At 54.0% G+C, this 24,514-nt stretch overlaps 1 protein-coding gene across 1 annotated transcript; it reads right to left on the bottom strand.

Moving 5' to 3' along the window:
* Positions 1-292: 292 nt before the first annotated feature.
* Positions 293-8,725, bottom strand: TAC4 (tachykinin precursor 4). The gene is made up of 6 exons (XM_032617476.1): positions 8,624-8,725; positions 8,202-8,340; positions 4,662-4,751; positions 2,556-2,585; positions 1,614-1,673; positions 293-384 (listed from the first exon to the last, which is right to left on the bottom strand). Exons 1-6 carry the CDS (start codon positions 8,723-8,725, stop codon positions 293-295), a joined length of 513 nt encoding a protein of 170 aa, XP_032473367.1.
* Between the last annotated feature and the right edge of the window lie 15,789 nt (positions 8,726-24,514).

Raw genomic sequence — 24,514 nt, 5'->3', positions numbered from 1 at the left:
CTGCACCAGAGAAGAAGCCATCCACTGTTCATTGGTTTATTGAGCTCCTGCTGTGTTCTGGGCACAGGAGATAGGGGAGTGGGGGAGACTCATCCTGCTGTGCAGTGAGGTCCAAGTGAGGGGGGGTGCGGGCAGGGTCACTAGTTCACAGTGGTGACAGCAGTGCACTTACGCACGACTGCTGCTTGAGACCGAGAGTCCTGGGAGGAGCCCCAGTGATTTCAGTGAGGGCCTGGTGGTAGGGACATGCTGGCGATGAGCCCAGGAGACACGGAGGCTGGCTGGTTGGCTGTCACGTCCAGGTAGGGAGAAAGGGGTTTTTCGTCCTCTGGGAAGCACGTGGCGGGGGCTCTCTCTCTGACCAGTGGTCCTCATCCTCTCGGCCTGGGAAGAGTGCTGCACGTAGCCGGCGGTTAGGGGAGACTGGTCTGCCTCCTCCACCCTCGGAGCCCTTCCCTAGTCATCCACCCAAGGCCCTCCACGTCCCTAACTCGCGTTTCTCCAGCTGCAGATATCTAAGGCAAATTACAGGTTCATCTGGCACAGCTTCCATTTTTCAACCATAAACGCCTCCAGAGCATGGAGGAGCCAACCCTCACTAATCCTCTAAAGAAAGGGAGTGGTAATCCACCACTCAAAATTCCAAAGGCCCTCCTGGGGCCACGGGAAGTGCCCTGGCCTAGGGAGCAGGACACACAGTGTTTAGTCCTGGCTCTGTTATCAGTTCAGTGTGTGACTTTGGGCAAATTATTTCCATCCCTGAAAAATGATTTCTAAGGCTCCTGCCGACACTCTGCATGGAGGGACATTCATTTCCACATTGGCATTGGGTTGACTTCCATGGCCCTTCAAGTGGAATGGCTCAGACACTTAGGAAAAACTCTTGGGGGAATATAGAGGACTTTCCCATCTTTATTCCCAAGAGCCTATGTTGGAAGGAGCAGGTATCAGGGAAGCTAGAGAGCAGTCCACAGGTCTGCGGCTCTGGGGGGAGAGGACAGGATTAGGAAAGCAGACTTGAGCTTGGCGTCTTTGATCAGCTGCGACACCCCCTGCCCTTCCTCTTGAGCTGACTGGCTTGAGCTATGGATCCTTCCCCAGCTCGATTCACTTATCTACTTTGATGCGTGTTCATTTATTGAACGTCCCCTTGAACCCCTTTGGGGTTGTGGCCCCTGCCAGAAGGCGTTAGCTGATAACTACTTAGGGTGTTACCCCTCCCAGGGCCATTTGCCTTTATTTATAATCGTTGAAGATAGGAAATACCTTAAGACTTTCTAACAACGATTAGTAAGGGAATATGGGGGATGTTCCAGGGTCTGAAAAACCACACATTACTCTAGCTTCAGCTGGCCCTGAGAGGGGGGTGCCTGGGTGTGTTGGGGGTAGAGAGGGTGCAGCTTCAGGGCTACGGCTGTTACAGGCCTGGATCATCAAAGGGATCATGATCTCCCTGCACCTCGACTGCTCTCTTCCGTGGGGCCTCTGCCTAATAGCTTGTGGGGAACCTTTCTGTCTGGCCAGCTGCCTGGCCCCCACTGTGGAGACTGGCAGAAATGTGTCTGGTCACTTTCTCATTATGCCCTTGCAATCCAGTAGAAGCTCTCCTCTACCTTCTGTAGATGGTCCTCCCCTGCCCAGGTGGCCCTGGACTACTGGTCCTCGCTGATACCCTGGTGGTGAAGAGAGGAGATAGAGAAGAAAAAGAGAGTGCAGTAGAGGAAGGCTGTCTTGGGAACCAAGAAAGACAGGGCCAGAGCTGCGGCCTCATGAATGGAGTCTCTTCTCAATCAGTCTAGGAGCTGAGGTTCATTCATTCACGGATGCATTCACTGATTCCTTCCTCTTTCTCCTCCATTCTCCCTCCCTTCTCCCCTTCCTTCCACAAACACCTTGTGGGCACCTCTAATAGAAACTGTGGGGACAGAGGAGATGGCAGACCTCTACCTGCCTGTGGGGTAGTTCCTGCTCTGGGGACACCAGCCATGTGACTCAGCAGAACAGTACAAGGCAGTGTGCCAAGGAGGGCACCGTGCCCAGGCTATGGAGACAAGCTCTGGGTAAGGCAGGCAGGCAGGCAGGGAAAGAGAGGAGCTAGGAGTCCTGTCAGTGAGGGCTCCCGGGAGGATGTGGTGAGTCTAGGGCGTTAGGTTTGCTCCTGAGAGCACTGAAGGGTGGTGGGTAAAGGTTGGTTTGTTTTCTTTTGATATTGTTTTTCCCTTTTCACCAAAAGGACAGCTTTTCACTTTTAAGGTCCTTCTGGATTGATTAGTTTCTCCAACTCCAGGCTTTAGTAAGACCCAAGGTAATTTTGGACCTTTGGCAGAACTAGGTTCATCCCCGTATTTTCCATATCCCTGCAGCTACTCCCCAGGTATGCACAGACCGCCTCTCTAAGGAAACAACCAGGGAGCCTAGCATGCGGCCAAACCATGCTGCCCCAGTCCTCCACAATGCCAGCCTGGTGCGCCCTGGCCAGAGCAGCTCTCCCACCTCCCTGGACAACTCGGTTCTCCCTAGGGAGCATGCTGGGGGAAGGTCTGGACAACACTTACCTCTTCTCTCTGGCTGGATGTGAGGTATTCCTGGGGGAAAGAGAGAGAAGGAATGAGGGCTGCACCGCTTCCCTGGGGGCCCAGTGAGGTGAAAGGGCTCATGGCTCTTTGGGATCCCGCACCTTCGGTGGGTCTTCAATGGAACTCCAGTCACCCCCTGTTGTCCTGGTGTGGCTGGGCCGCACAAGGTACACTCTGGGTAGGAGGCAGTGTGGGGTAGTAGGAAGTGCGCATACTTTGGAGTCATTGCTCCTGGCACCAGCTGGGCATCCTTGGGAAGGTATTTAGCCTATCTGAGCTTTAGCTTCCCTGCTGGTGGTAAAGGGGATATTGTGAGATTTAATCACATGTGAGCACAGTGTTCAATAATTTTTTTTTTTTTTTTTTGGCCATGCCACGCAGCATGCGGGATCTTAGTTCCCTGACCAGGGATCGAACCTGTGCCCCCTGCAGTGGAAGCACGGAGTCCTAACCACTGGACTGCCAGGGAGTTCCTCAGTAAATATTTCTCATATAATCCCTTCCCCTGCTTCCTCATGGGGAAGCTGGATTTGGAAGAGAGCTCTGAAACGGCCCAGTCCAAAACTCATTTTGTAGAGGAGGAAACTGAGGCCAAAAGTGTTTGCTCACAAGTTGATTTCCTCTATTTTTTTTTTTTTTTTTTTTTTTTTTTTGTGGAGGTACTGGGAAGGTTTTCTCTATTTTTATACGCATTTTTTAAGTTACAAAAGCAGTCTCTGGGGACTTCCCTGGTGGTCCAGTAGTTAAGACTCTTGTGCTTCCACTGCAGCGGGCACGGGCTTGATCCCTGGTCGATCCCATGCCATGTGGCATGCCCCCCGCAACAACAAAAAAAAAGAATAAAAAAGCAGTCTCTGAATAAATGCCCACTATAAAATGGTAATGTAGAGGATAGTGTAGTAAAAGTCCCTCTTAACTCTCTCCCTCACCTCCACTTCCTATCCTAGGCGTAAACACTGTAGACAGTTTGATATTTATCCTTCTGGAACTCTCCCTATGTTTTCATATATATATCTGTGTAAGTATGTAGTGTTTCTTTTAAACAGGTAAACTCCTATCTTACATATTGTTATATAATTTGCTTTTTCCACTTAACCAGTATCTTGGAGATCTTTATCTTTCCACAGATCTGCCTCATCCATTTTAATGGCCATAAAGGGTATGGATGTGCCCTATATATATATATATTTTTTTAAATATAAATTTATTTATTTAGTTTTGGCTGCATTGGGCCTTTGTCGCTGTGCGCAGGCTTTCTGTACTTGCGGCGAGCGGGGGCTACTCTTCGTTGCAGTGTGCGGGCTTCTCATTGCGGTGGCTTTTCGTTGCGGAGCACGGGTTCTAGGCGCACGGGCTTCAGTAGCTGTGGCACACGGGCTCTAGAGCACAGGCTCAGTAGTTGTGGTGCACGGGCTTAGCTGCTCCGTGGCATGTGGGATCTTCCCGGGCCAGGACTCGAACCCGTGTCTCCTGCATTGGCAGGTGGATTCTTAACCACTGTGCCACCAGGGAAGCCCAAAGTGCCAGTTCTTTCATATCCTCACCAACACTACTTTAAAAAATATACAATATTGGCAATAAGAAAAAGAAAACGGCTCTCTGTTCAGACTGTTCTCTCCTTGTCCCCCCAGGACATGAATCACGGGTCAAGCGTGCCCTCAGGGAACATAGGTTCATTTTAATAATTCTATTTGAGCCAAAGAGAATCAACTAGAAAGCTTAGCCCATGCCTTTACTCACATCTAGAGGCTGATCTTGAGCACCACCACCTCTCTCCAGTCATCCATTGTATTGAAGGAAGGGCGCCAGCAGGATGCAATGCATTTGTCCCCACCCTTAGGGTGACTGCACTCCCCGGATGCTGGAGACAGCCCTGGTTTGCACCTGTTGCCTGGCATAATTACCACTCTCTGAAGTATCCTGGTTTGGATGATAATTGACATGGACACTCTATCCCATCCCATCACATGAGCGCCCCCTACTGGACTGGAGTAAGAGCTGCTGTAAGCTAGGGTCTCTGCTTGGTGTAACAGAACCCACCCAGAAGCCCTCCTCGCTGGGCACCCGCCCACTTCTGTCACTCACCTCCCACCTGCTTCCCCATCAGTCCAAAGAACTGGCTCACTTTGCCCCTCTTCACTTCCCAGAGCTGGAGCTGAATGCTGGGCACAACATCTTCCCGAAGAAGCAGAGAGTTCCTTAGAGTTGGGGCAAGGAGACAGCCTGAGCAATAACAATCTCAATAACACGGGCTCTGTGCTGCCACTGAGCTCCTTTGCACATTTTACACAATACTGTAAATAATAATAATAATTAATAGCTAACATTTTACCATGTTCCTAAGCACTTGCATATATTAATTCACTTAATCCTCACCAAAACCACATGAAGTAAGTACTATTACTGTCACCATTTTACAGATGGCAACACTGAAGCACAGAGCAATTACCAGCAAGGATGTGAGATGAAGCCAGAACTCAAACCCATGTCATCTGGCTTAAAGCTCAAACACTCCGGTCATAATCTCATTTACTCTTCGCAACAACCATATGAAGTAGGGGCTGATTTATCCCTGTTTTACAGGTAGGGAAACAGACTTTGGGAGGTTAAGTGACTTGTTCAAGGTCACACAGGAAGTGGTAGAGCCAGTAGAGCCACTCAGGAAGTCTGACTCCAGAGTACAGGTTCTGCTCCATCTTGGGAAATGTCTCCAATATAGACAAGGAGGGGGCAGCTGATGAACTTGGGGTGGGCACCCAGTTGGCGAGATGAGACTGCTTCCCCTCCAACCCCCTCTCTAACTCCTGTTTTCCTCTCTTCCCCCGGCACTACCACCCTTGTCCTGGATTTATCCTGCCCTAGAACCTGGGCATCCCTGTGAGGATAATGGCATGTGGCTTGGGGTGGAGGCCACTCCCCTGGGCAAAGACATTTTCATCCTTGAGCTGATGGGGTGAAAGTTCTGGACTAAGGACTATAGATTTAAGTTCTCATTCCTCCGTTAACCTTTGTGACCTTGGCCGAAGTCCTCTCCTTCTCTGGCCTTAACTGCAGCCTCTGATGAAGGCCCTGCTTAGTTCTGCTGAGAGGGAGAGATGCTTACTAGTGGAGAGAATGACAGTGGGTGACGTTCTTTAGACCGTCTTCACATCTCTATATCCCCAGTACCTGGCACAGTGCCTGGTACACACAGGAGCTCAGCATGTGTGGGATACAGGATGCTGAATGAAAGGTCCTTTCTCTGATAGTCTGGGAATAGGGAAGAGGATGGGGTCTCCTTTTCCAGGAAGGCTGAGACAGGTGAACAGAGCCCTAGAGTAACACAAGCCACCTGCCAGGAGGCTGGCAGCTGGGGTTGGGTCAGGGACTTGCTCTTCCATTCCCAGTTTCCCCAGGGACAGAACTGGAGCTTCGGGGACCAGCAGGGACCTGGCTGGGGTGCGGTGGAGACCCCTTCGCCTCTCACAGTTCGTCCCAACTTTTGGGATCAGGAGTGAATTGTTTTCTAAGCTTTGGACGAATTCAGTCACTTCCAATCTGTCTCCTCCCCAGGACATCAATGGCTGGGGCCGCTGTCTCGGCCTGGAGTCGCCTAGCCTGGCCAGGAACCGGAAAAGTGTCTTTGGACCCATTTCTGAAAATCGTATGGAAAGCACTTTGCCTTGGTAAAAGGCAGTCTTCAGATGCAGGCTGGAGAGAATGGCTTTTTATGAATTAAATAAGACTCACCTTTCTCCCACCCACTGGGTTTCTGGGGGGCCTTTAGGAGGCATCTTTCACTCAGGAAGGACTCTTGCCCTCACTGGAAGCCCTCCTTATCCATTTAGCCCAAATCCCCAGCTCCAGGGCTAACTGCAGGCGGGGAGACCTGAGAGCTAGGGAGGCGGTCGGATCATCCCTGACAGAGGCACCGTTCCTCCCGTCACCTTGGATTAATGGTTGGATTAATGGTTCCTGTATCCCAAGCCCTGTGTCTCGGGAAGCAGAGGGATGTTAAATGAGAGTGAGCAGAGAAGAAGCATCAGAACCAGGTGAGGTGTTTGCAGGTGCCCAGCAGTACCAGTTGAAGTTGATGATGATGTTTCCCATGTGGCCATGTAGAGAGGCCACCATCACACAGCTTCCCTGGGCCTGGGCACAGACTCCATGTCAAAGCTGGAAAAAAAAAAAACCTTGGGGATCATCCTCTCCCCACTGCCCCCATTTTACAAGTGAGGAAACTGATGTGACCTTCCCCAGTTCGCACAGAGTCAGTGGAGAAGGTGAGACTTGAACCTGGGTCTCTCCAGCCTGCTGTCTTCTCAATGGCACACACTTCCACATTCAGACAAACCAGGAAGGAAACCTGCCATGAAGGAAACCCACCAGGAATGGCTGTTATTCGATGGCTCGTCCTGTGGCCCCAGTATGTTCACCATCCCAGGACTTGGAGGAGCCAGGCCCCACCCAGTCCCATCTGCCCTCCTGGAGGCCTTCCCTGAGCACCGGGCCAGTTTGTCTCTGATCCACTGGCCTTGCTCCCCTGTCTGATTGGAACTCCCCAAGGTCAGGATCTTTGTCTCCCTGACCAGACAGGGTGGGGCGCAGATGCTGTGTCTCTAACTTTGAGATTTATTCCCAGTGACAGAACTCAGGTCAGTTTAGTAGGAGAGACTGGCAGTCAAACCAGTACTTGTCAGGAAATAAGAGTTTCTGCATGTGAGACAAAACAGTGATCCCGCCCCAAGTTGACCCCCTTGAAAGGAAATGCTGGACAATGTCCTCTGAGGCACAAATACACAGAATCAGACCTTGGGCAAGGTGTACAGTTGTGACTTTTTAAAAATAATAATTTACTTATTTATTTTTGGCTGCGTTGGGTCTTTGTTGCTGGGTGTGGCTTTCTCTAGTTGCGGTGAGCGGGGGCTATACTTCGTTGCGGTGCGTGGGCTTCTCATTGCGGTGGCTTATCTTGTTGTGGAGCACGGGATCTAGGCGCATGGGCTTCAGTAGTTGTGGCACACAGGCTCAGGAGGTGGCTCACGGGCTCTAGAACGCAGACTCAGTAGTTGCGGCGCATGGGCTTAGTGGCTCCACTAAGCATGTGGGATCTTCCCGGACCAGGGTTCGAACCTGTGTCCCCTGCATTGGCAGGCGGATTCTTAACCACTGCGCCACCAGGGAAGTCCCTGTACAGTTGTGCTTTTGAAGCTGCATAACCTTGGACAAACTGCTTGACCTTTCTGTGCCTCAGTTTCCTTATCTGTGAAACGGGGATAGTAATGGTACCTTCCCCACCGACTGATATGAGGATTACAGGGGTTAATATTTATGAAGCATTTAGGACAGCGCCAGGAACATAGTATATGTTAAATAAGTGTTTGTTAAATGAAGTGTGAGAGCATGCACGCGCGCGCACACACACACACACACACACACACACACACACACACACACACACTGTTGCTTCCATATGCATGCAACTCTTTGGAGGTCTGCCAGGCCAGGGGCCATGACCTTGACCCTGCCCAGGGAGGGGAGGCAGACACCCTGCCTTGCAGTGTACAACCTGCTCTCCTGGCAGCCATAAAGGGGATCTTCTGCCCCCTCCACCATGTATCATCCCCTGCTTCTCCCCAAAGGTACCTACCTCCAGGGTCACGGTCCCCCAGGACCCAGCTTCAGCATCAAGTGCTAATTCCTTGTCACCTGCCACAGCGCAAGCAGACAGCCCCGTCAGGAGAGGCAGGATGAGGCAGAGCAGCAAGGTGAGCACTGCTCTGTCCTGGGACCCTCGGGGAGCCCCTCTCAGTCCACAGACCGCCGCTAGCAGGCTCCGTCCTCTCTCTCTGGCTCCTCTCGGCAGGTGGGGGAAACTCCACCTGTTCTGTCCTCCCAGCTACTGGCTTCTTCCTTCAGCTTATCTGACCCCCGGGGCCATTTCCTGTGACTGCCCCCCGCCCCCACCAGCTGGAAAAGCCAATGATACCACGAGCTGCCCAGAGAAGGGACCAGGTCTCCTCCACTGCCGCCCCCCCAGCAGTTGATCTCTTGCAACACCGCCTCACCGTCGGCTGCATTCCCCTCGGGAGGCAGGTGTACAATGGAGCAGTGCGTGGGGCCTGGTGCTTCCGGCTTCCCGACTGGAAGCCCCGAGCAGGCAGCGTCATCTTCGAAATGGGAAGGGGGAACTGCCTGGCTTCTCCCTTACCCTGTAAGACAGGCCTCTCCCCAGAACTTAGTATTCTACCACTAGTCTCCCCTTCCAGCCACTGCACCCCTTCCTCGGCATTCCCCGCCATCAGTAGTCCTCATGTGAACATGGTTGCACATGTCCTGCCCTAAGAGGTAAGACAATACGTAAAGAAATAAGGCTCCTCACAGGCAGGAATTGGGATTTGCCAGAAAAATGACCTCCTGCTCAAGTGTCGTCAGCTCTAAGATATCTTCCCACTGCTGGGATCTTTTCAAAGCCCTAACCTGACCTATCTCTCCCTGCTTGCAACCTTCCAGTGTCTCCCCACTGCTCCATCCATCTGTCCATCTGTTAGTGTAGAACAAGGGTCCTGTGGTCAGAGAGCCCTGAATTCCATTCCTAGCTCCCCCACTAAATAGCTATGTGACCTTAGGCATGTTACTTAACCTTTCTAAACCTTGGAATCCTCATCAGTAAAATGAGATTATTAATAGCACTTATTTCCAAAGTTGAGGATGAAATGGAAAAATGCATGTGGAGCACTTAGCACAGTACATGATGGTAAATATTTAATACCCATTAACTATCATTCCTATTACTATTATTGACACTTGGGTGAGGCACTGGGCCACAGAAGATGAATAAGACACTGTCCCTGTCCCTGTCCTACAGCATCTCACAGTCTCTAGGAAAGGAGACCTCTGGTTGGCAGATAAGCTGTGTTCAGTTTGCTCTGTGCTGGCACAGAGGTGGGGGCAGGAGAAGGCCGCGCCGTCACCCCCCTTCCTAGTCTGCCCATTTCCTGCCCCCAGACAGCTTCACCACCTGCTCCCAGACAGGACAAGTTTCCCTGCTTCTATGCTTTGGCCTCAGCTGTTGCCTCTGCCTAGACTTCCTTTTCTACCTGGTGAACTCCCACTCATCCTTAAAGGTCTGCTTAATGATCACCCCCAGTAGAGTTTCTCTCTTTTCGGACTCCAGCAAGAATTAGTTGGCTCCTTTCCTAGGCTTTCCCAATACCTCCTACTCATATCTCTTGCAGCTCTGCACAGGCTGTGGTCAGAGGCTGTGCAGGTTGTGTCCTGCACAGAGGAGGCTGCCGACGGGGGGAGTGAAGGTGGAAACCTGCCCTCACTCTGCTCACTGCGCCACACAGCCTGGCAAGAGGCTTCACCCCCTGCAAGAAGGTGCCTGGCTCCATTTCTCCCAGAGGGGCCAGCTGGGCTGAGGACAGCCCTGCTAGGCTGCCGTATTATGTCACGAATGCTCTGAGAGCGGGGCTGTTATATATGTGTGCTTAGCACACAGTGGGTCCTTAAGAAACGTGCAATTACCCTTGAGTCCAGGCCAGTGAAGGCAGAGATGAATGAGGACAAGTGTGGAGGTTTGGGGGAGGACAGCTTCATACACACCACGTCCACCCCCTTCCAGGAATCTCTTTGGTGAATCCCGACCTGATGGTTTCAGAATCCCTGCATTTGCTAAAATGCAGGTTCCCCAGCTCAGCCCTTTTGACACAGCCAACTCTAGTCTGTGGGTCTGAATCTACACAGCCCCTGGCTGAACTTTCCCAAGGGCAGGGCACTTAATAGCTCACAATCCACTTTGTTTTTCCACTGTTGTTAACAAGTTCTTCCTTGTTAACAAGGGATGAAGGGCCCCTTCACTTTACAGATGTGGAAACTGACACTGGGTTTCACAAGCCAGCAGGTTGGGCTTGCTCTAGGTTACACTGAGAATTTGTGGCGGACTAGCATCCCAGGTCCCCAGTCAGCTGCTTCCCACCTTCCCACAAGGGCAAGCAGCATATGGGTGGAGGCAGAGTAAGAGCATGGCCCTCTGGATAGGGGTGATGCCTTCCCATTCTGCAGATCCAAACCAGGTGACCCTAGGAGCCAAGGACCCTCTATTAGCCTCAGTTTCTCCATCTGGAAGTTGGAGCCACCCCTTATCTGGTGGTGGTAAAGGTTTCATAAATGCCCACCCTTAAAGAGCTCAGCAGAGTGCCTGGCACATAGTATGTGCGCAATTAACCCGAACTTATGTGTTGTGATTATTCGACCTCTGGAACCCTGGACCTCAGCGCTGGTCTCCTGGCCCCAGCTGCGCGGGACAAGTGTGGGGGGTGCACAGCGGGGAGGGGGCGGGGCCACGGGGCAGAGGAGAGGGCGGCGGGAAGAAGGGAGAGAAAATCCCAAAGGCCCGGAAGGCCCGGAGGGAGGCCGGGCACGGGCTGGAAACCGCGGCTATTTGCAGCTTTGCCCTTGGGCTGAGGTCGGGCCGGCGCTCGCGGGCCAGGCTGCCGAGCCCGCCGCCCCGCCCTGTGCCCTCGGCCACCCGGGCTCGGCCCTGGCCGGCGGATCCTGCCTCGCCCGGTCCTCGAGGCCCGGCGGGGGGTCGGGACGCAGCAGCCGAGCGGTGACAAGGCCGCGGGAGCGGACGGCGCGCGGGGCTGGGGCGCGGGCGGCGGGCGGGCCGCAGGGTGAGTCGCGGCCGCGGCGAGGCTGCCCGGGCGCCGGGTGGGCGCGCACGATTGCTAAAGGCTGCGGTTTGGCTAAGATTGCGGAGCCGAGAGGAGAAAGGGTGCAGGAGGGAGGAGAGCGGGGAAAAGGGAAACACAAGCCGAGGGCGGGATGAGGGCGGGAAGCTGACGTTTCCTGAGCGCCGACTGCGTCCAAAGGAGGTGGGATGACTGGCCCCACATTACCGGCCGGCTCGGGGAGGCTGGGTGCCTCGGACGAGGCGTCCAGCTGTGAAGTAGCAGAGTCGGGAGCCTGATCAGTCTTTCCCCACGACTGAGAACGCAAACGCGAGCCGGGGAAGGGCGGGGCGGGCCGGGGCGGGAAGGGGAGCCGGGGGCGCTGGTCTTCTGGGTTTCTCCGCCCCAGGTGACGCCGCACGGACCCTGCGTCCGTCTTCCCCGCGCCCGTCCATCGCCCCCTTGTGGAGGCTCCTTCTGAAGCCCCATCTACCCCACCCTCCCCGCCTCTGCGCGCCCCTTCCTAGAGCTCGGAGTTGGCTGACCCGGGAGGGGCAAGAGCTGGGTCCGGTCTCACGGCCTGCCCCTTGGATAGAGGACGGGAGGTAAAGGGGAGGCTGGGCGCCCAGAGGAGGTGAGCCTCCTTCGGGTGGGCAGTGCGGTCCTTCCAACGGAGGGGGCAGGGTGGTGGGTAAAAGTAGCTCGGAGTGTGTAACTGGGGCAATAGTCTTTGCACCCTGTGCTAGGACCCTTTCGGTGGCAATGACTTAATTCTACTGCGAATCTTTGAGGTTACATTCATGCATTCATTCATTGATTCTGGATTTGCTGAGACCTTACAACACGGGAGTTGCCCCAGAACACAGATGAAAGAAACAGACAAGCATTATAACACTTTTAGCAGTGTGGAAAGTGCCATGACGGGGGTATCTGGGGAGAGAAGAAGAATCCTGGACCCCCTTTACCCACATTTACAGTGTGGGTACACTTCAGACACTTGTCCTAGACAGAACACTTTGGGTTGGAAAAGTGGGTCTCTACACACGGATTGCAGATGGAGCAAATGGAGCCATAATCCTCTGTGCCCACAGGTTGTGTAGGTATGGCAGACAATTTGGCCCAAGCCTGCCTTGCTTTCAGCACTTCCAGCCTCTTAATAATATCCCAAGTATCTCTGGGAGGGCCTGAAGATATAGGTAGCCCAGTTTCAGAAATTCTCAGAGTCCTGAGGATGATTCCAAACAGTCCCTGTCCTTGCCCTCTTCATCAGACCCCTTTCCCCCCACCAAAGGTGCATCTTGGCCCAGGCCTATGGCCCTAGGATGTTCTCACGCCATCTCCCTTCCTTCTCCATCACCTTTCTTCCCAGGGCCCTGGCCCCCACCTACCTACCTCCTTTTTGCAGTTAGATTCTATAAGGAAAGACAAACGTGCATGGTGGGGGCTTGTTTGTCCATAAGAAGGATTTAAGTCAAGAGTAGAAGCAAAGTGTAATGTCTAAGGATAAGACTCTGGGTTCGAATTCTGACCCCACCACTTACCAGTGTGTGACCTCAGGCACCTAACCTTTCTGATTTTCACCATGAGATAGGGATAATAATATACTTTCTTAAAAAGGTTGTTGAGACGTTTAAATGAGATAATGCATAAAAGAACTTCATGCGGCCTCAGGCACATTGTAGGTCTTAGTAAATGGTAGCAATTATTATTGCTATTAATAATATAATTAATAACACTCATCCCTATTTTACAGGAAAGCCAGATTAAGAAAAGTCATTTTTGTTATTCCCTGATATTTTGTTATCAGGTGAAGAGTTTCCTAAGGACAGGAACTGGGTCTCTCCCGTCAGACTAGGAGCTCCCTGCAGCCAGGTCTCTCAGACAAGGTTCAGTGAACCCAACCTTAAAGTTAGGGTTCAGCAGCTTCAGGCCTGGGTGCTGAGGGAGGCCTGTGGAGCACCCCCTTGTTAAGGGGATGTGGGTTCTGCCCGGCCCTTGCCTCATGTGTGGCGGTGAAGTCTCGCCTGTGTGCCTGTGTCTCCCAGAGCTTCTGTTCAATAGAAGCCGCCATAGTCTGACCCCATTAGTGGGAGAGGTGAAGCTCGTGACTCCAATCAGCCTTTGCTTCCTGGATCTTGGTTAGCGAGTGTGGCAGAAAAGTACACGACTAATTGAAAGTATAGTTATAATGCACCGTCCTTTGTCCACCAAGTGGTGCCTCCAGACCCCACTGTCTGAAGAATAGTTTGTTTCTCAAGTCAGGGAGGACGCCAGAGCCGGCCACTCAGAGATGGATGGAGATGGTACCCACGGGTGGGGTAACTTGGTGGGGGCGGGGCACGAGACTCAGCATTGACTCCTGTCCTGCTCTCCCTGACCGTGGTCTGGAACACCTGGGCTCTCAGAGGATTGCTGAGTTCAGTGAGACTCTGTACAGGCTGCCTGGGGACTGGAGAACAAAGAGATGAGGCCTTGAATGCCAGGCTAGGGAGTGTGGCTTTTATCCGGCAGACACTGGTGAGCCACTGAAGGTTTTAGAACAAAGATGTTATGTGGGATTCTGTTTTTTTCCCTTCGTGGGCTCCCAAATCCTCCTCACCTCAAACACGTGTATGTTAACGCCTAGAAAAAGGGCTGGCAGAATACACATAGGTGGTTGTGATGCTAACTTTTGAGATGGACAAGGAAGTAGAGGGAGGTGTCCATCATCTATTCAGTACCCTATATGATTTGAATATTTTACGATAAGAATATACCTTTACAATCTAAAACAAGATGAGAAATAATATAAATGTCCGTTAACAGGAAAATGGATAAGTCCATTGTGGCAGTGGAATACTACACAGCAGTGAAAACGAATGAATTAGAGTGTGTCTATCAACGTGGATAAAACTCATAGAATGTTGAGCTAATAAAAGCAAGTTGCGGCAGGATTCCTAGAGTATGAGTCCATCTATGTAGAATTGAAAAACATGAAAAACATATATCCATATTATAAATGGATATATACACATGTAGTGAAAATATACATGGGGAGGAGGTTGGGGAGAGAACACAGGTGGCTTCAATTTTCTCTGTAATGATTCCTCCTTAAACTAGGTAGTGAGGGAATTCCCTGGCAGTCCAGTGGTTAGGACTCTGCACTCTCACTGCCGAGGGCCGGGTTTAATCCCTGGTCAGGGAACTAAGATCCCACAAGCCACGCGGCCAAACAAACAAAAAAACTAGGTAATGAGCGTTCAGGTTTGCTGTAGTATTATGTATACGTTTTTATGTTCCTGATATAATTAACACATTTTGAAAAAGGAAGATTAGAAGAGAAATAGAAAAATATGGGGAGAGGGGTTATAAGAAAGAGGGAAGGGTCAACAGTATGAAATGCAGAGCAAGTCCTGCAGTGAAAGAGTTGGGGGCAGAGCCTGGCCTGGCCTGAGGTAGGCGAGCTCCCACCAGCGTTTTGGGCCCATAGGCTCAGGGTCTGCTTTTGGTTTTCCTGTTAAGAGTCCTGCCAAGAGGGCCCTGAAGCCCAACAGCCAGTGGGCCACCTGGGGACTTCCCACTGTGGTCCCAGCCCTGCCGCCTCCGGGACACGTGAGGAGCCTTTGATGTTGCTGCTGATGATACAGTGAAGCTGTCCTCGTCTCTTACCCAAGAGTAAGTGGAGTCATCACCCTGGGAGAGATTTGTTTGAGGACCCAAAGGGGTGACAGTGACCAGGCCAGGCAGTGCTGCTGGAGGTGTAGGTTGGCCCCGAGGCAGGGGGATGACCATGCTGACTTTGGCAGGAGCCAGCAAGTCTCTGGTGCCCAGGGGGTGGGGGGGCGAGGATAGTGTTGAGGCCTGAAGGTTTGGGGAGGCAAAAGCCAAATCCTGGTGCCCAGGCATGGAGAGCGGGCGATGCCCAGGCTTGGCAGACAGCAGACTGAAAGATACCATGCCAAGCTGGGGCTAGGGGCTGTCAGGGTTGGAGATCAGAGGAGCGGATGGGGGAGGGCCGGGGCACTGTCAGGGCTTGAAGCAGGAGGCCGCCAGGGGCAGGGTGGCAGTGGGTGGAGTGTGGAGATCAGTGAAGACAGAGGGTCACCGGGAGGAAGTGGGCAGTGCCAAAGGAGCAATGGGAAAGAGTCAGCGCCAACTTGGGGCTGGGGGGCAGGGGGAGGGAACCCTCAAACTTATTCTTTTCCCAGGTCTCATTCAGTTTGCAATAAAAACAGAGGCCTTTATTGGTGAGTTATAAACCCTAGAGTTCAGGGTTCAGAGGCCTCAGGGGTCATCTTTTCCAATTCGTTCTTTGTACAGATGGGCACTGTAGCGATGCCCACAGTGGGGCGCTGGCCTTTCTAGGGCTACCCAGTGAGTCGAGAGACGTGAACTGGATGGAACCTGCCTGTGTGTCCAAGTCTGTGCCACACCTGTGTGGTGTAGGGTGGGGAGCTGGAAGGTGAGGGGTGCCGAGAGTGAAGGGCTCCAGTCTTGACCAAGGAGACCAGTGGTCCTTGGGGAGATGAGGCCAAACACATCCAAACCCAGGCAGCAGAGAAAGGCCATGTGCGCCCCTGGGGAAATGTTCTGGGTCAATAGTGGAGCGCACCTCCTGTGAGCTGGGACCTTTGGGAGGGATTCCATGGAAATTGTAGTTTTGGTGGAACTCCAAACAATAGGGAGGTATTTAAAACCATTAGGAATTTATTTTCAATGGAACTCAAATATCCCACAGTACTAGAACGGATTTTACAAGACAAAAATACATCATGAAGGTGAGTGCCAAGTACCTGGAGCGGACCTTGGTTACTCTGCTGTCCAGGGAGGTCAGGCTGTGGGTCCCTCCTACGGGCAGGTAATCCCAAGGCCTGCAGGTCTGTTGGGGGACATTGCTGAGGGCTCTGTCATTAGCTGGAGGCCCAGGAACAGGTACTGCAGGCCAAGGCTGAGGTCAGTTGGGAAATGCCCCTGGGCGACATTGATCCCTCTCCTCTCATTTCACAGTGGAGCAGACTGAGGTCCAGGAAGAAGTAACATATTCTCCAGCACGACCATTTCTGCAACATTCCATTTATTTCTGAGATGTGTTTGGGAGTTGCTTGGCCTTCCGGGAGGGCGTTGGCCTGAACCAGGATGCCCCAGAGGGCAGGCACTGTTCCTGGATGGGTGCTCAGAGGATTGGGCCTGGCTGGGCAGAGATGGAAGGGGCCATCTGCCCTGTTGTCCTCTGGTCAGGGGAGGGGCCGGTTGGGGCCTGAACCTCAGTATCCACCCATCCTGTTTGCCTGGGAGTGCCTGATTGCTTTGGAAGGGCAGCCCACCGTCGGGGGTAGGGTGGGGCTTCCAGCAGCTCCTGGGGGCTGCAGGATTGGACCCGTTTAGCCTCCGCAGTCATCTGACCCCCATGACTCAGGCCTGGCCCTGCGCTTGGAGGGCATTGAGCCAGTCTGAGCTCATCACCACTGCCCGGAGCAGAAGTGGTAAACAAGTTTGCCCTCTGCCTCCCAGCCCTGAGAGGAAGCGAGGAAGAGGGTGAGGTGGGGGCCCACAAGCACCCCACCAGGGCCAAGCCATCTGCATAACACAGGTGCGTGTCATGGGTGTCCACGGGGCCTGGAGGATGTGTGCTGGGCTCTTGCAGTGGGCCACATGTACAGAAGCGTGTTTGCTTTCACATGCGTCCTTGGGAGAGCTGTGGCCAACCTTTTCCAGGGACCAAGTTGGCCACGGAGCAAGGGACCTTTCACCCCATCCCTGGTGTCTGGGGGCCAACAGCTGAAGGCTCATGAGGCTGGGCCTTAGAACTGGGGGTCCCTGTGGAGGAACAACTCGTTTGACCTGCTGTTTCTCAGCCTCCTGACTTTCAGGTCTCATGGATCAGACTCGGGTGCTGGGGTTGGAGCTGGGGCCCTGTGGCCCCTGGGAGCCTCTGAGAGACTGCAAATCTTCTTGGGCTGCCGGAGCCTGCGGCAACATCTGAGAGGCACAGTCCTTGGCATCGCCCCTCTTGCTGTGGGCCCCTGGCCCCATCTTCTCTCCTTCCATCTCAGTCCCTCCTCCCCTCTCTCTCCCTGATGCCTGTCTCTGTGTCCCTCCTTTCCTTTTACACCCACTTTTCTGCCCTCCTGTCCCTCCTCCCTCTCTTCTCTCAACCCAGTAACTAGCATTGCTACTTGTAGCCACCAGATGGCACCAGTGCACCACGTGTCCCATCCTAGATGAGCGTACCCGCTCCCCCCTGCCCCCAGCCCAGGGCGATTAAACACCCTTAACCCTTCACAACATCCACACCCTGCCCAGCGCCTTCCTGGGACTTTAAACATGGAGGAAAACAGATGCAGCAAAATATGGGCAGGGCCAGGGTGGGGGTCCGGAGCTGGAGAGGCTCTAATGCCCCTCAGGGTAACGTCTACCTCGGGAAGGCTGTTCGCACACATCACAGCATTCCTACCTCAAACCCGTGAGGTCCTGCGTAGTGTGGGCTGTGCACATGAGGCGAGTGAAACCCAAAGGAATGAAGTCAGTCACCCAGGGTGGGACATCAAATGTGTAGTGGGAGGGAACTTGAACCCCAGCTTTGCAGGTTCCCCAAACTTGGGGCTCTTGGAGTGGGTGGAAATGGATGGTGCGAGAGTCCCCAGAGCAGGTGAGGCCCTTGAGCACTTTCTCCAATGCTAAGGCCCGTTACTGTCCCTTTGGTGTCTCTTGGTTTGTTTCTTTCAAACCTGACACAGAATGATCCTTACCCAGGGAAGTGCCTGCTATTATCTTAGCCTCTGGGTCTTCTCAGAGTTGAGGCATCTTTACACTAACCAGGTTCTCCTCTTCCTTTTGGTCTCTCTATGTATATTCATGCTCTGTCTTTTCTAATAAGGCTGAAATGTAGAAGAGGCAGCCCCTCTCTGCCTTCTGGGGAGCCCCCAGGATAGTGGGAAACACAACCCTGCCCCAGAAGCCTATTGAAAGGGGGACACAGAGCTGTAGCTTTCTGGGAGCCCCTACTGGTATAGAGCCAGAGCCAGGTGAAGGTATTCAAGGGAGGCTTCCTGGAAGAGGCAGGGGCCAGGACTAGGGAAAGGTAGGCTGAGTGAGGGCAATGCCCTCCATGGCAGCTGCTGAGTGATCCTCATGTATGGGGAGCAGAGCGGGTGGTCTGTCACAGCCCTGGAGTCAGGGGAAGGGCCCACGTTGGCCCTAACTTGGGCTAAACTCCCCGACTGGCCCATCCCCCCCGCCCCCCCCTCACCACCTGTCCCACTGGGAGGCCTGCTGTGGGCTGGGACAGGAGGCCCAGGGTGGGGTCCCTTCCCCAGGGCCGGAGCAGGATCCTGGGCCGGCTGTGGCAGTGCCCAGGAGCCAGAGAGGAGCCGCCGCCCCCCACCCCCTTGGGCCCCTCTGTAATTAGGGCTATTTTTAGCCCCCTCTTCCTTCCTATTTCAGGCCTCTGGACTGGGCCGGAGAGTGGGCTGTCCTGGGGCCGAGGGCTGGAGCCGCTAAACTGGGCCTCAGCGTGGGAGCTGCAGCCACGGCACAGACCACAGCCCGGGGCGGAGTCCTGGCAGGGGGAGGGGAACGGGGACGTGGCCAGGCCCGGGGCAGGGCCCGGTGGGGGCGTGTCCTTGGCTCATCTGACCCCTCCCTGGGCCCCTCACTGATCTGCCCCCCTGGGCCCATCCCTCTGCCCCCTCCCTGTAGCGCTGCTGATTTGAGGCAGTTAGCCCTGGGCCTGCATCTGTGTGTGTCCAAGAAGGTGCGGCCAGAGCACCTCCAGGACGGTGTGTTGTCCCAGAGGGGTGCCCAGAGTGTTTATAACCATTTATTAAGTGCCTACTGTGCCAGGTGCCGACCCAGCACCTTACCTGTATTAATTCATTTACTGTGTACAACGACACTACGGGGTCCGTGCTATTTTACAAATAGAAAAGCTGAGGCCTGGAAGGAACCCATTTTTCGTGTGCCAGGCTCGGGGAGCACCCTGATGTTTTCCGATGGTGGTTTGGGGGCGGGATGCTGAGAGACAGGGCTTTGTTCTTCATCTACTTCCAGGCTCCACTCCTTGGATCCCAACACTCTATCCGGCGCAGCTCCGGGCAGCAGCCCGTCAATCTGCCTGTCCCTGGTCTGATGGCCGATGGCCTGTCCTGCAGGCGGAAGGGTGGGTCTTGCCCAGCTGGTTCCAGTTAGGCACAAGAAAGCTGGCAAGGGGTATATTTAGCCCTGGTTTCTGGAGGAGCCAGAGGTCTTTCATCGTTGGAGGCACTGGCCACAGCCGGACTCAGCTTGCCAATGCTGGGCTCCTGGGCTGCAGGGCAGACAGGCTTCGGGCAGGGAGTGGGGTCAGGGGGGAGAAGGGGCAAATGTGGCCGTGTCCATCTTTAGGGCTGGGGTCGGGGGAGTGTTAACGCCAGTCAGGACCACTCAGTTCTGAATGCCACGCTCAGGATGTGTCTGTAGGTTTAAAGGCTCCTACAGGCATTGGAGGGCAGGCCTGGGAGAAGACCTGCTGCCTGCCCCGGTGAGCCCAGGCCCAGCTGAGGCCTAGAGTGTCTGTGGCACAGGGCTTAGCTGGGCTTGGGAGTCTGGGGGCCTGTTCTTAATCAGGGAGGTGGGCAGGGGGCAGAGTTCCAGGGACAGGAAGGTGGTGGCCTTTCCATTCTTTCTAAGGAGACTGACATGTTTGGGCGTCAGTGTTTAGAGAAGGTGAGGAGGGGGCAGGGATACTGTGCAGGAGGGAAAGAGAGGCGCACAGAGAGGCAGCCTCCTGGTGCCGAGTGATGCTGGGCGTGCGGAAGACACACAGGTGTTCGCCTCATTGCCACGGGTTTCGGGGTGGTGGGCACTCACTGTGTGCTGGGGCCGGTGGGCTGGGACCCGTGTGGTGTGGGTGACTGCATGGCTGGGCTCTGGTGGCACACGGGTATGAGATGACCCACCGGTGGCTATGGCATTGCTCCACTGTAGGTGACTAGGACGGCATGTGACCCCGTCATGACGTTTCTGTGGGGCAGCCTAGGAGTATGGTGGTAGATGAGGGACTAGGGCTGTTTGAAACTGTCCAGCTCTGATCCTGTGGGGCTGTGTAATTATCCCCCTGGATGTTGGTCTCCGTGTGTAAGCCTGGGAGTAAACGCATGTGTGGATGCAGAGTTTAGGACTCAGGCTCTGTGTGTGTGTGTGTGTGTGTGTGTATTGTTTTTCTGGGTGTGACTGGGTGTGTGAATGTGCAGCGGGGCTACCAGTCAGTCACCCACCAGCTTCCCACTGCAGAGTCCTGCTCCCACTGAGGGTCATGCCCCTCTGCCCTGCTGGGGACTCCTACCCCAAAGCCACAGGCCCTCTGGGCTTGAGGGAGGGAACCCTACAAGTCGTAAGCGCCTGTCTCTCTCCTAATCCTCTCACCCCCACTCCCTCCGACCATCCCCACAGACGGCAGGCTTCTACCTGCCCCCGGGCGTGAGGCAGGGGAGAGAGAGAGGAGCCTGCCCGCCTGCCCGCCGCCCCTCTGTCGTCTCTTCATTCAGACAAAGAGCTCACCCTGGTCTCTGTGGGCGTCTGGGAGACGCTGGGGGGATTAGCTGCCCGCGCCGCGCTCTCCCCACCTCATGCCAGCCCACCCGGCTGGCACCGACGCCTCTGAGCCCAGGGGCGGTGCCCTCACCGCAGCCTCTCCAGCCCCAGAGGGTGTGTGTGTCTGTGTGTGTGTGTGTGTGTGTGTGTGTGTGTGTGTGTGTGTGTCCCCTGCCCCCACACCTTGGTGCCCCCATGAGAAATGGGTCCTGAGGTACACACACTGCTGGCGGGGCCATGTCTCCCCTGGGTTTCTACTTCTCTGTCACTCAGCACGTGCTCGGCAGGCCTACATGTGTGTCGGCACCCCTCTGTCTTTGAACCTCTCATTCCTGGCCCTTGCACCCCTCCCCCACAGTTGACTGCAGCTCCGACCTCCCATTCCTTCCCCTTGCATTCCTGGGGGAAGGCATGATCCGGCCAGTGAGCACTGAAAGCAAGAGAGAGAAGGCAGTGGGCGCCCCTCTGGTGAGGGCTTGGCCCACCCTAGCGAGGCAAAGCTGTTTCTGTGTGGGGTCAAAGGAGCTCGATGCAGGAGACTTGGGAATGCCATTGGGTCTCGTGTTTCTGTGGCTTCTCCATCGGGAGACTGACTAGTCTGTTAGTCGTGCCTGCTGACATTGAGGCTTTAAGTCTAGCCATTTCCTTGTATTGTGGAAAACCAGAAGTGATTTTCAAAGTTCTTTCACGTTTACTCCCGTGGATTTTCTCAACAGGTGGGGCAGGTATTACTATGTTTCCTATTTCAGAGGTGTTTAGATCAAGGCTCTGAGAAGTTAAAGGATTTACTCAAAATCACACAACTGGTGAGCAACAGAGCCAGGACGGAGCCCAGGGTCTTGCTCTGTAAGTGTCAAGGGAGACCCTTTGGACCCCTCCTAATCCCCACGGCTGGGCCTCTGCCTCCTCAGTACCCTGTCCCTGCCACCCTCGAAGAGTCTGCTGTTTCAGGAAACTATGGAATGGAGATAGGCCAGTGGGAGCTGGGTGAGATGACCTGGCCCCGCCTTGAGTCACACCCCACCCTGAAGCAATCAGGGCCCCATGGCATGCACAGTCCTTGCATCCATCCTGTGCTTTTGCAGGTATTTATGGATGCTCTACCAAAATATTATTCTGAGGTTTAGTTCCCTCCTGTCTCCTTTTGTTTGGTCTTCAGTGGAGGCAATGAGGCACCAACCCCATTCCTTTCACTGAAGGGAAGCCGCCAAGCATGCCAAGAAGGAAGCTGGGCTTTCCCAATGACTGGGAAAGGGCATGGAGGTTAGGGGTCTGGCTCCGTGCCTTCCGTATAAGAGATGATAAACATATGAAGATGGAAATATAGTGCTGAGGGGGTGGATGAATATATAGAAGAGGGTGAATGCACAGGTGAGTTGGGTGGGGGATGCATGTGTCAGCTGGCAGGTGAATGGATGGACGGATAAGTGAGCAGGTGGAATGTGTGGATGGGTGAGTGGGTGGCGTTAGGATGGGTGGGTGGGTGGGTATTTAGATAAATGGATATATGAGTGAATGATTGAACGGATGGATTATTAGGTGTGTGGAGGATGTTGGACGGATAGATGGATGGAAGAGTAAGTGAATGGATGGATGCATGGAAGGATGGATAAACAGATGGATGGATGGACAGATGGATAGATGGATGTATGGGAGGGTAGAGATGGGAAATTGGGTAGATAGGTGTGTGAGCGGATTTGTGGTAGAGATTTGGGAGCTTGGAGGAGCCTTTGAAAGACAGGCTATACACAGGGAATGAATTTTTCACAAGTATCTTGGTTTTGGTCAGCCCTCAATTCATCTGAACTGATGGAGAGAAACCATGTTATAGAAAAATCTAGAAGAAGCTCGTTGGTTGCAACCTGATTTATATCACACTCAGGGGTGGATTTTGGCTCTCCCCTGTGAAGTCTGAGGGTCTGAGCTTTGCATATAACGTGTCAGTCATACGCATAGGTACGGCTCATCCTGGGAGTCCAGTTCCTGCTTTCCTCACAGCCTGTCATCATCTTTCTCCCTCCCGTGCTGGGCAGGATGGCATCTCCTCTCGACACTTACAGAGTGCAGTCAGTGTGCTGTGATTCTCCTGTAGCTCTCTGGTGGGCCCACTCCTTCTCTAGGGTCAGGGACAGTGACTGGACTTCCTGAGGGTCTAGGGCTGTTCCTTCAGGTTTCTCTGACGCTTAGTCAGCACTGGAGGAGCCCAGGATCACAGAGATTAGCCTGGCATCTGCCAGGTGGTGGGATGCTGACATGAACTTGATAGCGGCAGTGCTGCCCTGACTACAGAAGGTGGACACTGACCTGCTTTCCCGAATGAGAGGAGGCAAACGGAAGCTGTAACAAGACACATGGAGGTTAAATGCCAGGAGGGGGTATGCTTGGTGGGGGATGGGGGAGTGGGCTGTGGAATCATTTCTCTGTCCCTTCCCAGGTATCAGGCCTATTCTTGGCTTCAAGAGGATTCTCTTTTGCCCTCCTCTTGGGGAAAATCTTCCCTTGGGGACTCTGGATGGCCTGGCTTCCATGACAATTATAGGAGCCTCACACATTGAGAAGCTTCTGGATGCCAGGCACTTTACATACATCATCATGTTTAATTCTCACAGTATCCTTTCAAGGCAGGGAGTATTTCTCCCATTTTACAGTTAAGGAAACTGAGGCCCAGTGTGATTAAAGAATGTGCCTGGTATTACCCACCAAGGAGGTCGTAAAGTCAGGATTCCTATTCAGGTCGACCTGACTTCTCTGCCACATGCCATCTCTCATGTCTGAGCCCCCACCCCCTCCCTGCAGTCTGGTCCAGCTGGTTAGAACGGGTTCAAGGAGCAGCAGTTGGAAGGACACACCAGAGGGATGTAGGTGAGGCCCCCAGAGAATGAGAAGGTTCGAGACCAAGGAGATGGGCTATAGCCAAGGACCTTTAAGTGTTTCTAGGGCTCTCGTACAGAGACCTGCTGGCCTCTATTTGAAATAAGAGGCAGCATGAAGGATTTGGGTGAGACTACCAGCAGGACTTTCTGGCCTAGAGGGCTGTAGAACTCTGAAAAGGGCAGAAGAGGAAGGGCAGAAAAATACATTCATTGCAGAAGGTGACCTATGGTGGTTGCAGCACAGCTGATTTGCTGACCTGAGACAAGGGGTGGCCAGAAGAATTCATCTTGGGACATCCTCTTGCAGCCAAAAGAGGTCACAATGGCCTGGCTGGGAGTTGGGAGTCTTGAGAGCTGGAACTCTCCGGATCCAAGGAAAGACCAATCATGGGGACTGGTGCTGGGATGCTGAAGCTGGAGCAGTTCGGAGCCCACCTCAGGATCCCAAAAGTGGGGGCTGGGAGATGCCAGGACATATTTCTGGGGAGACAGGAAAGGGGGTAGCTGCAGGAACTAGAAGGGAAGCCTGCCCCTCCCCAAGCCAGGCAGTCCCTGAGGCCAGAAGCCTGCCCTGCCCCTGGCGATGCTGAGAAGGCAGCAGGGATTTGTGGCAGCCTGAGCTCCAGGCCGGTGACCAGGTGGCCAGACCTCTGGCCAGTCCCGGGAAGCTGGGTGGAGGGGAGCTGGCAGCTGGGGCAGAGAAGGGTGGAGCCTGGGAGGTCCAGGTGGGCCGTGGCAGAGGGTGGCCCCTCCTGTGTCTCCCCTCGCCTGCTGGCCTCCCCCTTCTCTCCCTTTGATGCTTCTCACCACAGACTTCAAACAGGCTGCCCTCTGCTTCTGCCCGCCCGTAATTAGAGCCTGA

The sequence above is a fragment of the Phocoena sinus genome, chromosome 20 (genome assembly GCF_008692025.1).
Source record: "Phocoena sinus isolate mPhoSin1 chromosome 20, mPhoSin1.pri, whole genome shotgun sequence".
In the NCBI taxonomy this organism is placed as follows: Eukaryota; Metazoa; Chordata; class Mammalia; order Artiodactyla; family Phocoenidae; genus Phocoena; species Phocoena sinus.
This window is presented reverse-complemented; position numbering and strand designations above follow the sequence as displayed.